The sequence below is a fragment of the Peromyscus leucopus genome, chromosome 16_21, assembly GCF_004664715.2.
Source record: "Peromyscus leucopus breed LL Stock chromosome 16_21, UCI_PerLeu_2.1, whole genome shotgun sequence".
Lineage (NCBI taxonomy): Eukaryota > Metazoa > Chordata > Mammalia > Rodentia > Cricetidae > Peromyscus > Peromyscus leucopus.
In genome coordinates, this window is record NC_051084.1 from 67,902,755 (window position 1) to 67,916,967 (window position 14,213).

Sequence of the window (14,213 nt, forward strand, 5' to 3'; positions counted from 1 at the left end):
GAAAAACACTTCTCTAATTTTGATTCCCAAGCACTATGTGATATTTTGCAAGGCAACATGAACAAATTTCTGTTCAGTTCAAGGAGGGCACCACAATAGACCGTGAAATGACTCTACCCAAGTCCAACTGGGCAAACCAATCCATTCATTAGGGAGACTTACAGGATCGTGGGCAACTCAAGGGTGAACCCCAGCATGGTAAGTGCTTACGAAATCACTGCTGGGTGACCACAACATTCCTAAACTCCTGTACAACTTGAACCCAGCTCCACGGAGGAACTTCCTCTTCCCCATGGGAGCCTTAGAAAGGAGCCTTGTGGATCATGTGACTCCCTGAGCTTCTGGAATCTTACATGATTCCCTCCATACTCCAGGAAGGGATGGTTTTGGTTTGGTGGAAATCGCTACACTCATCCAGATCTATAAATGGAGGCCTGTGAGGGTGCTCTCACAGGGCTAGTGTAGACGACATTACTGCATAGCTCAATGCTTTACAAGAAGAGCTCATTCAATGATAAATAGTGAGACGCTAAATTCATGCCTGGTCCGTGGCTGTCTTGGGTACAATCCTAAGTACAATTCGTGACCTTAGGTCTTAAACCACCGACTGCAGGAGAGATGGCTTTTAATAAAGAAGCTAGACTGCCAGACATCAGGGTTTCTCTGTGTAGCCCTGGCTGTCCTGGAACTCACTTTGTAGACCATGCTGGCCTCGAACTCACAGAGATTCACCTGCCTCTGCCTCCCGAGTGCTGGGATTAAAGGTGTGTGCCACCACTACCTGGCCACAGGGCTCTTATTCTTAAAAAGCATGGACATGACAACCAGATGCTCAGTCAAGGGTCAGAATATTCAGAGCTGTTAACCAGCCTCTAGGTGAGGGCTTGGTGAGGTGAGGATGCAGGGATCATGGAGAAGAAGAGACACTCACATGAGTGTGAGTTCCAAAGTCTAGAGCCTCAGGACCCACTCCAAAGCCAGGCAGACACAGCAGCACCTTTGACACCAGCACTTGGGAAGCAGAGGTGGGGATCCCCAGATCAAGCTGGCTCTTACTCACGTTAGGCACAGTTCCTTCCATGAGGCTTAGGACCACGCCCAGCACAGAGCTGCCACTCAGTGCAAGTGAGTTTTCCCTGTCGTCAGAGCACCAAACAGGAAGGACACTGCTTTACAGTCACAAAACTAGCTTCTTATCGGTCCTGAACGATTCTCAGGGCCTTAAATGATCCTTTTCCTTGGGCCTCCAACAGCCTTTGCTATAAAATGGGATCAGTGGGTCCTTCTACACCTGCCTGGTCCTGAGGACTTTTCCAAGGACAATGTCTCTGACATTTAACCTGCCATGGCTTCGGGAGCAGGACAGTCCTTCGATGAATGAGATCATCGAAGAACAAAGGAATGAAAGAATGATGACAAACGATTTGTGTGTGTTTGCACACACATGCAGGTGTATGCACACATGTGTGCATGTGTGTATGGAGGCCAAGGTCAACTTGAGTGTCACCTCAAGTGTCACCTCCTCTCTTGTTTGGATCTATCCTGGCTGACCAGAGAACTCCAGAGATCCCCATCTCTCCAGCACTGGGGTAACAAGCACACTGCCACCCTCGCCTTCTGACATACATTCTGGGGGTCAAATTCAGGCCTTGATCTCGCTGTCTTTACCGACTGAACTATCTCCCCAACCCCACAGCAAATGGTTTTTAAAGACTCCTTTGGTTGAAAATATAGAATCTGAACAAAAGAATTTTGCTTAATAAACAAAGCAACCAGAAGCATACAGTAAAACTGTTCACTCCAGATCACAAAGACCTGCGCTTATTGTTAATGTAAGTGTCCACTTGCCTCCGTCTCTGCCCACTTCTGACTGGCCATCTACATAACGGCTTTGTGAAAAGAATGGCTGGGTTTTGTTTCGTTCTTTATTAAAAATGAGCATCACCCGTGTGATGCTGGTGCTGGGTTGAGTCCAAGGATTCCCACACAGGTGAGCTTCCCTCCTCAGTCCGTCTCAATGCCAAGGACCCCGAGCCTGGCCCTATCTCTTGTATTTTTTTTTAACTTCAAAATGAGAAACAGTGTGAGGGATGGAGTGGGGGATCCTTGTAAATCTCCACGCACACTTGGAAATCCAAGTGATAAAAAGCACATGACCTTTGGGCAGAGGCAGGTTAAGTTCTTATTACCACACACAGGTGACAAGCACCAGAATGGCATTTTAGAAGCACACAGGGGACACTCTTCCTTTGGAGAAATGAGTGGGGCATCTGCTAGCTCTGGACAGCTAGAATGGCGGTGGTAGGCCTGACACCAGATGGACATTTTCATGAGCTGGGGGGAAACAGCAGGGACCCTCACCTGACACAGAGGCCAGCCCTGTGTCACTGCGTGCCATTGGTGGTGGTTCCAGGAAGAGGCCTATGGATGGCATTCTGGTTCCTTGCCCAATAGGCTGAGTCACTCTGGTTGAGTCCCTCAGTACCTCACTGGCCTCTGATTTCCTTTATTTTGATTGAGGGCTGAGTGCCCACCCTTCCTGTGGGATGACTACAAAAATCCCAGAAGATGGTAGCTTTCAGCCAGGAAAGAGAATGCTGCCCCCCCCCGCCCCCCGCTGCGATGCCAAAGGGCTTGTTACTGAAAACCCCTGTTCTCACAGTTTCATAGAACACCGTGCCTTCCCTTCCAGGTACCCCAAACTGGCTGCGAAACACCGGGAGTCCAACACTGCGGGCATCGACATCTTCTCCAAATTCTCAGCCTACATCAAAAACACCAAGCAGCAGAACAATGCGGGTGAGTGACCCTCCGGCCAGGGCCTGCATCATGCCAAGCCGTGCCTCTTTGGCTTGCTCATGGCCATGTCACACCACCAGGCCAGGGAAGCTCCTGGAACCAATGCTGCTTTTTCTCATCTGCACTCATCCTCCTGACTCAGAAGGGAGGGCCCAGAACTTGCTGCCTGCATTGTAGGAGAAACAAGAGCGTGCCATTGCTGACTCAGAGGCAGGGGTGTAGCTCGCTTCGGAAACTACCTTATCACACAGCAGAAGGCATGGCCTGGAAGGGTTCTTGGTGTTCTGTGTTTTCCCCAGACATGTGACTCCACCTGTGTTCACAATGGGACACAACTTTCCACTTCTTTATAGTCCCGGAAAAGCTTTTCTGGGGCTGACAGGAAACATGCATTGGGCAGTGAGGGTCAAAATTTGGTGAACCCTACGGACCTAGTTCTCTTCTCAGTTATGAATGTGGGGAGTCTAGGGAAGGACTTTGGGAAGTCCAGCTCTCTCCTCCACACAGCCCTTCCTTCCTGGCACTGGCTGCAACTCTAGGACCTGCTTCTCCTGTGATGCCCTGTCAGAGGGGTCTGAGTGCACCACATGTAAGCTCATGGAAATTTCACTCCCCCATTCAGCAGCATCCTTTAAAGATTTCTGAGGTGTCTGTGTGGGACCTGAAGAGTGGCTGTGAGACCCTTAAAGGAAAGAGGTAAAGAAGAGCATTCCCTTGACCATGGAGAGAGGGGATGAGCTAGATCCCTGGGACCCAGTACCAACCCAAACAGAGGAAACACCATAGGGCGCTTCATGAATGAAACAGTCAGTGGTGCACAGTGAAGCACAGGAATATACCGGGTGCTCTTGGAGTTCACATCAGGGGGTGTCTCTGAGTACCCATGAGAGAAAAAATGGTGCATAGTGAGAACAGAACCAGCATAGTAGGAAGGGGATGCTCCTGTTACAGCTACTGGGATCTTGGTTTGAACCTGGAGGTTCAAAGAGGTTCATGACAGAGTTCAGAATGGGAGGAAGGTAGGGGAAGTCCAGGAAGGATGAATTGGCTCACAGTTTGAGAACACAGTCCACTGGTAGAAAGTCAAGACTGTCAGGTGTCAGGTCACTTTGTGACCACAGCCTCCGGTGCCTGTTGGTATAGGGGGAAGGCTCCAGGTCACACATAGCCAAATTTGAAGACAGACACCATAGTATGGTTTAATTAAAGGGAGTGGAAAGAGCTGATTCATGGGCTAGCAAGAGGAAAAACAACGTCTTCGAAGGTGCCTGAAGTAGGAGTCCATCCTCTGAGGAAGTTTCTAGAAGGATTTCAACTAGAGCTAAGGTCACAGTGTGCAGGAGGTTGGGAAGGTGGGCAAAGGCTAAGGCCAGACGCTGAGAAAAGAGGCCAGAACCTGCAGTGCCGGGTCTGTGTGTCTTTGGTTTTCCCCCATGGACAAGGACAGCTGCTAGAAGGACATTGAGAGGCACCGTAAGAGAGAAATCTTTGGAGGACACAAGACAGTGTGTGGAAAATATTTTTTTAGATTAATTTATTTATTAAGTATACAGTATTCTGCCTGCATATATGCCTGCAGGCCAGAAGAGGGCGCCAGATCTCATTACGGATGGTTGTGAGCCACCATGTGGTTGCTGGGAATTGAACTCAGGACCTCTGGAAGAACAGTCAGGGCTCTTAACCTCTGAGCCATCTCTCCAGCCCCAAGAAGCTACCTTTTAAGTGATATTGATGACTGCAGATGCACAGCTGAGAGAGACATGGAAGGCTTCTGTGGCAATCCCTCCCCCTCGACCCCTCCTCCCCCAAAAGTAATAGCCTAAACAGAAAGCCATTGAAGAGAACTCCCTTTTTTTTTTTTCATCTTTCAAGATAGGGTTTCTCTGTGTAACAGCCCTGGCTGTCCTAGAACTCACTCTGTAGACCAGGCTGGCCATGAACTCACAGAGATCCTCCTGCTTCTGCCTCCAGAGTGCTGAGATTAAAGGCATGGGCCACTGCCTGGCTTTTTTTTTTTTAAGTTTTTTTTAAGTTTTAAGTTTTTAAGTTTAAGTTTTTTTTTTTAAGTTCATTTAATTGTTGCATTTTTTTTTTAATGCTGAATGCCATTTATTGAAGGAGGGAGGAGGTCTTAAATACAGGCTTACAGCTTACAGCCTGTATTTAAGAGGGCAGAAGTTCGCTACAGATGTTTTACCCTGGCAGCAAAAGTAGCTACCACAGTTAATTAATCTTTCATTCTATTGGGCATGATAAATTTAATTCAATAGTTATATACATTTCGACTGGCTTTGGAAATTATAAATTTATAAACTCAAGTTCCATTTGCTTTTGGGATACCATCTTACAAGGACTCCAATTTGCAGTAGGGCTCATTAAGGAAGGGAATGGCTCAGTTGCCTTTAGCCTACCGACTATGGGTGGGTTAGGACTTCTGTTGGTCTTTTCTGTGTCGAACACACAGATTGCAAGCCCAGCGCCACTTTGAGATCTTTGGCAGCAGTTAACTCTGCACCTCCCTGTATGATAATGAGCATTCAGAGACAGGTAATGCCTGGGTGGTGCTCACCAACCTAAGACAGAGTGCCTGTGTGGCCTGGGCAGATGTCTCCATGACGGGTAAGCTGACCTGCTGACATCTCATGCAACCTAAATCAGAAGCGCATTATTAGTAAAAGGGGGACCTGTAGGTCCCTGGCCCCCATTTTGGATAACTGTTGCCTTGCTTGCTGACCTTGACCTTGATATCCTCCCTATGTTAATTCTCTTTCGGGTTTCACCATCCTGAATGCTTAAGGGAAGTTCCTTGTCTGTGTATCCTGCACAATGGGTGTTAACAGCTTAGATGAAAGATTGTAAAACATCTGTGGAAAATATTTTTAAGCATACTTGATGATCTTGCTTCATTACAGTTTGGATCCTTTAGTTCATTGAATAATGCCCCCCTCCTAAAGTTACATGCACCTGTCCACCTGGACCCTCGTAATATGGCCTTATTTGAAAATGAGGTCTTTGTAGATGAGATTAGGATCTCAAAATGAGTTCATCCTGCACTCATGAGTAAATCCAATGGCTGTTGTCCTCATAAAAAGAGGACACAGAGATAAGGGGCAGAGGATCACATGAAGACAGAATCTGACAGTGAAGTCATGCAGCCACAGGCATAGCCACGGCCACAGCCAGAGCTACAGACACAGCCACAGACACAGCCATGCCCAAGGCCACAGCCACAGCCACAGCTATGGCCACAGCCATGCTCAAGGCCACAGGCACAGGCACAGCTAAAGCCACAGTCATGGCCACGGCCATGGCCATGGCCACAGCTACAGCCACAGACACAGGCACAGCCACAGCCACAGTCATGGCCACAGCCACAGCCACAGGCACAGCTACAGCCACAGCCACAGGCACAAACACAGAAACAGACAAAGCCATGCCCAAGGCCACAGACACAGGCACAGCCACAGCCATGGCCACGACCATAGACACAGGCACAGCTACAACCACAGCCACGACCACAGACACAGGCTCAGCTACAGCCACAGTCATGGCCACAGCCACGGCCATGGCCACAGACACAGGCACAGCTACAGCCACAGCCACAGACACAGACACAGACACAGGCACAGACACAGGCACAGACATAGCCAAGGCTTTCCAGAAACAGAAAGATCAAAGCAAAGGTTGACATTTAATCTGGAATGTTCTGTCTTTCTGAACTGTAAGAGATGATATCCCATAATTTGAAGTCACCCGGCCAGTGGTTTTTTGTTGCTTTAAGTCCGAGGAGACTAACACACCCTGTGATAGGTATTTTCTGACTGCAGTGACAAACAGATGAGAAGAGAAGCTTTTAATGAAGGGAGGAGGGTCACGCTGACTCACAGTTTGAGGGTACAGTCTATCTCGGAAGGAAGGCATGGGGCAGGGACTCAAGGCTGTGCTCACAGTGTATCCACAGTCAGGAAGCAGGTGGAAGCCGATGTACTCGGCTTGTTTTCTCCTTTTATCCAGTTCATTAAATCCAGGACCCAGCCCAGGGGATGGCGCCACCCACGTCAGGGTGGACCTTCCTTCCTCCCAAAACCTCTGTGGAAATACCCTCGTAGACACACCCAGAAGTCTGTTTCCTAGGTGATTCTAAATCTAGTGAAGTTGTCCATCAAGATTAAGTATCAGAGCCCTCTGAGCTTCCTGGAAAAGAACAGTTATTGACACTTTGCTGGCCCAGGGCCCAGAGGCCAAGGAGAGGACCAGGGACTTCCCTCTTCCCCTGGGCAGGCTCTCTCTTGAATTCTGTTTCTTCAGACTGTACATCTAGTGTCTTTTCATCTCCACCACAAATATCCTCCTCCATCCTTGTCAGAGTGCCCTCAGAACGATTATCTCATTTGAATCTTCCAGACTTTTTAAATTATAAATGGTATTTACATATTATCCACATTTACAGTTCTGTTATGCCCAAAGCCAAAGCAACAGTTTCCACAGAATACCGCGTGTCGGTTTCCTACGAACTCAATACTCTCCAATTTTCATTGTTTCTCTTCTTCGGTTTCACCCTGGTTTTCCCCGTAATGGGCTTTTGCCCTTCTGACTCCTTCCCCTAACACTCACTTGCACATTTCAAAGCTCAGACATGTCTGCTTTCTCAATAGCTGTCCCCCACACGCTCTGCTCTTCTCAGCCCCACACTGAGGTCGCCCAGGCTTGTAACTACCCACTGCCCCACACTGCCTTTCATTTTTTCCTTCCTCCTGTCCCATACCCAGTTTTGGTAAAGCAGGATCCTAAAGTCCTAAGGCTCAGCCAGCCAGGGACCCATGCTTCTGCAGGCCTGTCTTCCTTGTAGAGATAGCCTCGCTCCTGCAAGGGAGCCCAGAGCCACACTCTCAAGCCAGAGCCAGCTCTACACTCACAGTCCACACGCTCCAGGAGACAGACCATGGCTCTCTCCATCTTCTTGGAACTCCAGGCTGGAAGCTCTAGGCTTTCTGAAATCCATCATTTTGCCCTCTTTCTCACTGGCTCCTCAGTTGAGCATCTATGTTTCCAACATCTTACTTCAGAGGGTAGGCGCCTCTTCTTAATTCACTGTGTCATTTCTCTGAAAAAAAATTCAGTTTTTCAATATTTTTTTAACTTTGTGTTCTTGTGTGTGAAATTACGCATGTGTGGGTGGAAAGGTGTGCGTGTGCACACATGTGTACATGTATGTGGAGGCCAGGTGTCGTTCTTCAGATGGTATCCCCCTTGTTTCTTGTTAAGACAGCCTCTCTTGATGGTTGGTTATCGCACTCACTGATTGGTTAGGAATGCTGTCCAGTGAGCCCCAGGAATCCATTTGGCTTCTAAGTGAGACGACGCCACTCCAAGCCATGGTGTCCACTACTGGGGATCAAACGGAAGTCCTCATTATTATGCAGGAAACACTTTCCCGGCAGAGCTACCTCTTTTTCCAGCCCCCTCTTCTCTCTCTTGAGTGGAGCCCTCTCTCCATCCTTCCCCTGGACACACTGTCGATGGTCGTAATCTAGTTCTGCTCCGTCACCCAGAAAGCTCGAGAAAAGCCAACACTACAAATACCGTCCAACAGGGTGGATCACCCCTCCACTTGCTCAATGACTTTCATAGCTCCCGTCCCAAATCTCCCGACTACTGCAAGCCAGACCTCATCCGTGGGAAACACTCGCAGCTGGTGCTCAGAGAATCGGCCATTAATCTGTATATTCACCCTTTCAGTTAGCCAGCCAACAAAATTCCGTGGAGACTGGGGAAACGGCTCAGGGAGGAAGAGTGCTTGCTCTACGAGGATACGGACCTGAGTTCAAATCCTCGGCACCCATGTAAAAGGCTGAGCGTGGCTGCATCATGTGGCTGTAACCCCAGCTTTGGGGAGCAGAGATAGGCCTCTGTAGAGCTTGCTGGGCAGCCAGCCTAGTGGAAAAGATGAACTTCCAGGTCAGCAGGAGATTCTGCCTCAAGTCAACAAAGTGGAAGGCAATAGAGGAAGACACCTGTTTGGGCCTACACACACACACACACACACACACACACACACACACACACACGCAAACAATAGACAGACACATACTCACGTGCAAACAATAGACACACACTCATGTGCAAACATTAGACACACACACTCATGTGCAAACAATAAACACATACACATACTCATGTGCAAAAATACACACACACACACACACACACACACACACACACACACACACAGCACCTACTCTGAACTCTTTTGAAACAGCATGTCTTATGTGGCAGACACTGAACTAAGTTCTGAAGCTACCAAGAGAGTTGAGAGCCTTTGCTCTTAGTGAACTCGCTGTCTCCAGGAGCTAGAAGTCAGGCAGATGCGGGGTTACTGACCTGGGTTTGAACTGCAGAACCAGCTGCACAACTGTGCCTGAAAGACGTGTTCTCTCCAAGGCTGTTTCTGAAACTATGATATGAGCTCACTAATCCTTCTGACACGCATGGCCGCGGTTTGTGTGGCGGGTTCATGTGTCTCTTAAGTCAAAGCACATACACACCTTGGCACCGTGCCTGGCATCTAGGGCGTGCCCACTCCATGCTAATCGTAATCACTGTGGTCGGAAACCTAAGACAATCCTGCTTCTGCCTTCGCTCTTCCTTCCTACCCACCCCCCAGTAGCGTCTGCAGGCCTCTCCCCCACTGGTTTTTCTCTGCTTTTTAAACTTCATCTCTCCCTTTCTTTGTTAACTTTTAAAAGCATTATGGGTGGCAAGGGTGCGTGCTGCAGTGTGAGCGTCGAGGTCAGAGGACAGCTCCGTGGGGTTGGTCCCCTACTTCCTCCACCTTTGCGCTGGGTCTGGGGATTGAACTCATGTCACCAGGCTTGCCGGGCAGGTGCTCTTACCTACTCACTGAGCCCTGGCACTGGCCTTGTTCCTCTCTTTAAGAATTTTTTAAATTCTGTGTTGTGTATGTGCAGGGGCCCCCGGAAGCCAGATGGCTTGTTAGAGATCACCCCACAGGATGCTGGGAACAGAACCTGAGTCCTCTGCAAGGACAGGAAGTGTTCTTAACCTGCTCCTTGCATCTGAGTCGTCCCCGCAGCTCCCTCGTCTCCCCCTTTCCCGAAGGTTCTCGCTGTTCCCCAAAATGTATGCCCCTCAGATTGCCACTGGCACGGTCCTGATCCCACACCCTCCGCCTCCTGGTGTGTTTTGTGTTTTGGTTGGGGACCCGCTATGGCACAGCCCCCTGTCCCTGTCATTGCCGCATCCAGATCCCCTTGGCCTTCTGTGACCAGATTCTGCCTCCAACCTCTCCCAACCCTTCCTTAATGTTCTCTTCAAGCCTCACAAGTGGCCTGGATTTTTTTTTTTAATGAATAGATCATGAGATTCTACATTCAGTCAAGTGTGCATAAGCAGATTGCTTTGTTTTCTGTCTCTGAGGCCATACCCTCAACCCCCCTCCACCAACACCCCCTCACACCTGGCTTCAGGAGGACACAGGAGCTGTGTGACATCCCAGTGTCAATTGTGGCATCTAGAGGCTCCATCATATCCTGACAGTGCTGCAGGGTGACATCATAAAGCCTGATTGCGTCATCCCGTTTCTCCATTGTGTTCCCTACACAAGCCCTGTTTCTCCGAGGGCAGAGCCCATGAGCCGTGACGCTCAGCTCCTCACCACCACCTGGGGGCCGCTGGGAACAACCCTTGTCTCCCGCCCCCGTTCCATGAACCCTCCTTGGAGATGCTGCCGGGCCATAGGGAACCCCAGATGGGCCAAGATGGGGGCCAGGGTTAGTAGTCCCGACAACCCTGCCTGTCCCCACTGCAAGGCATGTGTCCTGCTGTGGGTTCCCCTCTTCCCAGGAGGGGTTTCTTTTACACTCGCCCTCAGCACATCCCTCCTCCACTCTATGCCATCTCCCAAGACACTCCAGGCTTCTCCCTCTGAACACTCATCTCACAAATTGCCATCAGAACGGAGCTGAAAATCTCTGCCAAATCACTGGGTCTTCACAAATTCCTCTTAGCTACTTACCATAATTTAGGCATAGCAGACAGCATTTTACTTCGTTTTCACAATCTCTCTTTCCCTTACACTTCAATCCTATCAGTTCCTGGGGCACATTTCATGTCTTCTACCATATGGCGCATTCCAGGCAATTAGCAAGGGATGGAATGCACATGTTTAATTCTCTATTCTTATTAACTCATTTGAGAGTCCCTTTTTATTTCTTCCAACCCTATCGCGTTTCCCTCAGATACAGTTAACATTCCTGCCCAGAATTACCATCCTCGTTTTGGGAAAGAGTGTCAGATTCTCTGTGTTTTCTTTTTAGCTGGCGAGGCATGGGCCATGTGTATGCATTGGGCTAAGACAAAGATCTGGTGTTTTATTTCCGTGGGTTCACATTCACCATCTTCGGTTCCCAGTCTTTGTGGACATGCCGCAAAAATGGGAGAGCCAGCCAAGCGCCTAAAGGTCCCACTTCTGGGGTGAGAGGGCACCCTCTTTTCCTTCTATAGGGCTAAAAGGTCCCAGTGGTAGCCTCTGAGTGTGGACTTTATAAACCGTCTACAGCCATGGTGCTTTTCCCACTGGGTTTCTCAGACTGTCTGACCACACATCTCCCGGGTGACTGTGCACTCCCCAATTTGAATACCCTGTTCTCTTCCTTGTTCGTCTCCATTTCTCTCTCTTGTTTCTACTCCCGTCTGTCTCGGGGGCCTTCTTTTTCTATTTTAAATGGATAATAAATTTGTTCTAGGAGGCCTCTTAGCTCCTCATAGCAAAGCATCATCAACTAGAAAAAGGTGAGAAAGAGCAGAGGCGGACTATAAAATGGAACTTGGTGTGTGTGTGTGTGTGTGTGTGTGTGTGTGTGTGTGTGTGTGTGTGTGTAAGCCAGGACCAGCACCCAGGACTGCTTGCCTGACAGGCAGGCATGGTGGGCCACCAGCCTGGCTCAAAACTTCCAAGCAGATGAAGCCAAACAAGGCTTCTGGTCAGCGCAACCTGGTTCCCCTGCAGATAAAAACAGACCAGGCCCCCAGGCTCCCTGAAGAATAACAACTCCTCCTGACCTGAGCTGCAGACACCAGGGGCTGCTGTTTCCTTGTTCTTTGGCTCTGCCTTCTCTGCTCTGCCTTCCTGCCCGGCAGCGGCTGCGACTCTAGGCCAAGCTAGCTCACACTTTCTGTGTTGTCTCTCCATGCAGGCCCCTGTGGGCCGCACCCTCCCCACCTCTCCTCACCACTTGTGTTCTCTCCACAGCCTGACCTGATTGATTCTTTTTGTTCTTGTTTCTATGGACATCCCATGAGGCTTTGCTACAACCGCAGGCCTGTGTCATTCATTTTTCTGGCCCCTTCTGTGTAGGATGCAAACCCAGCAACCTGCCTGCGGTCTGTTTGTTTACTTTTTATTTTTTGAGACAGGGTCTTGCTCTATATGTAGCGTAAGCTAATTTGGAATTCAAGAGCAATCATCCAGCCTCAGCTTCCCAAGTGCCTGGAGGGATTACAGACATGAGCCACCATTAGCTCCTGTCTTAGTTCGGGTTTCTATTGCTGTGAAGAGACACCCTGACCACAGCAACTCTTATAAAGGGAAACACTTAATTGGGGCTGGCTTATAGTCCAGAGGTTTAGTCCATTATCATCATGGTGGGAAGCATGGCGGCCTGTAGGCAGACCTGGTGCTGGAGAAGGAGCTGAGAGTTGTACATCTTGACCCCTAGGCAGCAGAAAGAAGACTGTGTACCACATTGAGAGCAGCTTGGGCATATAAAGCCTCAAAGCTCACCTCCACAGTGACACACGTCCTCCAACAGCGCAACACCTACTCCGGCAAGGCCACACCATAGTGGTACTCCCTATGGGCCACGCCCTCAAGCACATGAGTCTGTGTGGGGGGCCATTCCTATTCCAACTGCCACAGCTCCTAAGGTAGATTCACAGATGTGTGTCCATTTCTTAAGGTCACAGCCACTTGCACAAGGACGGCACTGCTTACACTGAGCAAGGCCCCCCTCTGCCTCCTGGCAATCAAGACAACGTCCCACAGACATGCGCAGAAGTGAGTCTGATAGGAGACAGTGCCCCATTTATCGTTTCCTCTTTCCAGGAATCTCTAGTTGTTGTCAAGTTGATGAAAATCCCTCCAACACATCCTGTATTCATTAAAACCATAATGACCATGTTTTCCAAATTGAAGACCAGATGTTTACATATGGCCTTCATTGAAAACAAAGTGATAAGAAATAGGCATGAACATATTAAGTTCAGGAACCGTGTCTCCCCACCGTGAGAAGCACTTGGTTGAAGCTATGTAGGTCGGTATACCATGATACTGAAATCCATCCAGGAAGTGTTTGTTTCAGGTCCATTTATTGAAACGGTCTCTGAACAGCTGCAGATCATGATGTCAAAAATGTGGGCAACTGCATCATCCTAGATTCCACCAATGTGGAAACTGATTCCTACCTTTACTGAGGCTGTTCTGTGAGATGGGTTCCCTTCCTACTGTTTGCCACTGAGCTCCCCTGTGGGAAAGGAGGAGGTCCAGGTCAACACTGCCTCATTCCTCAGGAATGGCTGTGCTGGTCCTTCTGTGTGCACTAATGATCTGTCCGCCCCATCCTGTGTCCCCTGGCCTGGAATCATGCAGCACACTTGTCTTAGGTCAGAGGCTGATGAGATCTTTCTGTGAAGGGTCAGATAGGAAATAGTGTGGATTTGGCAAACTGCGCACACTCACTCTGCTCTGCTTGGGAAGGCGCTTGGAATCTTCAAGCCCCCAGACAATCCACAAACAAGCGTGTGTGGCTACGTTAAGTGACCTTCATCTGTGGATCCTGAAATACTAACTTCACACCCTTTCCCATGTCATGAAATATTATTCTTTTCACTCCCTCCCAACACTCTGCAATGATGTAAATGTAAAAACCAATCTTGGCACAAGGACAGCATACCTAACAGGCAGTGGGCAGGGGTCTGGGTGTGGAGTGTGTCCATGTCCGACTCAACACTCTTCGGTTATAGCAGCGTGTTCTCTTGATTTCCCTGCGTCCAGCCCTGTCGGCGAGGAGATTAAATGCCTTCTCCTGTAGCAGTGCTGTGTCAATCAAACATCTGCACACACACACACACACACACACACACACACACACACACACACACACAGAGCACTTAGATCCCAGCACCTAACTGCGGCAGCCATCACAATAGTTTCCGTGGCTGCCCTGTGTGGCCATCTCCCCCTGATAGAGAGGCACGTGCTGCCCTCTTCTGGCAGAGAGAGAAATCGGTCCCAGAGAAGCCTGAAGTCCTGCAGATTCTGTCTTGACTTGGGGGTTCCAAAACACTTGCCAGGTCTCCGAGCCAACTTCTACAATTTGTGCCCCATGCTAAGGGAA

General features: G+C 49.3%; 1 protein-coding gene across 1 annotated transcript in view; it reads left to right on the plus strand.

The window, feature by feature from the left end:
- The window catches only part of Clic5 (chloride intracellular channel 5), a 96,862-nt gene that overhangs the window by 59,975 nt on the left and 22,674 nt on the right, over nucleotides 1-14,213 (plus strand). Inside the window, exon 4 of the mRNA XM_028890694.2 lies at nucleotides 2,693-2,799. Coding sequence (XP_028746527.1) covers nucleotides 2,693-2,799 — 107 coding nt within the window. The remainder of the gene's footprint in view (nucleotides 1-2,692; nucleotides 2,800-14,213) is intronic.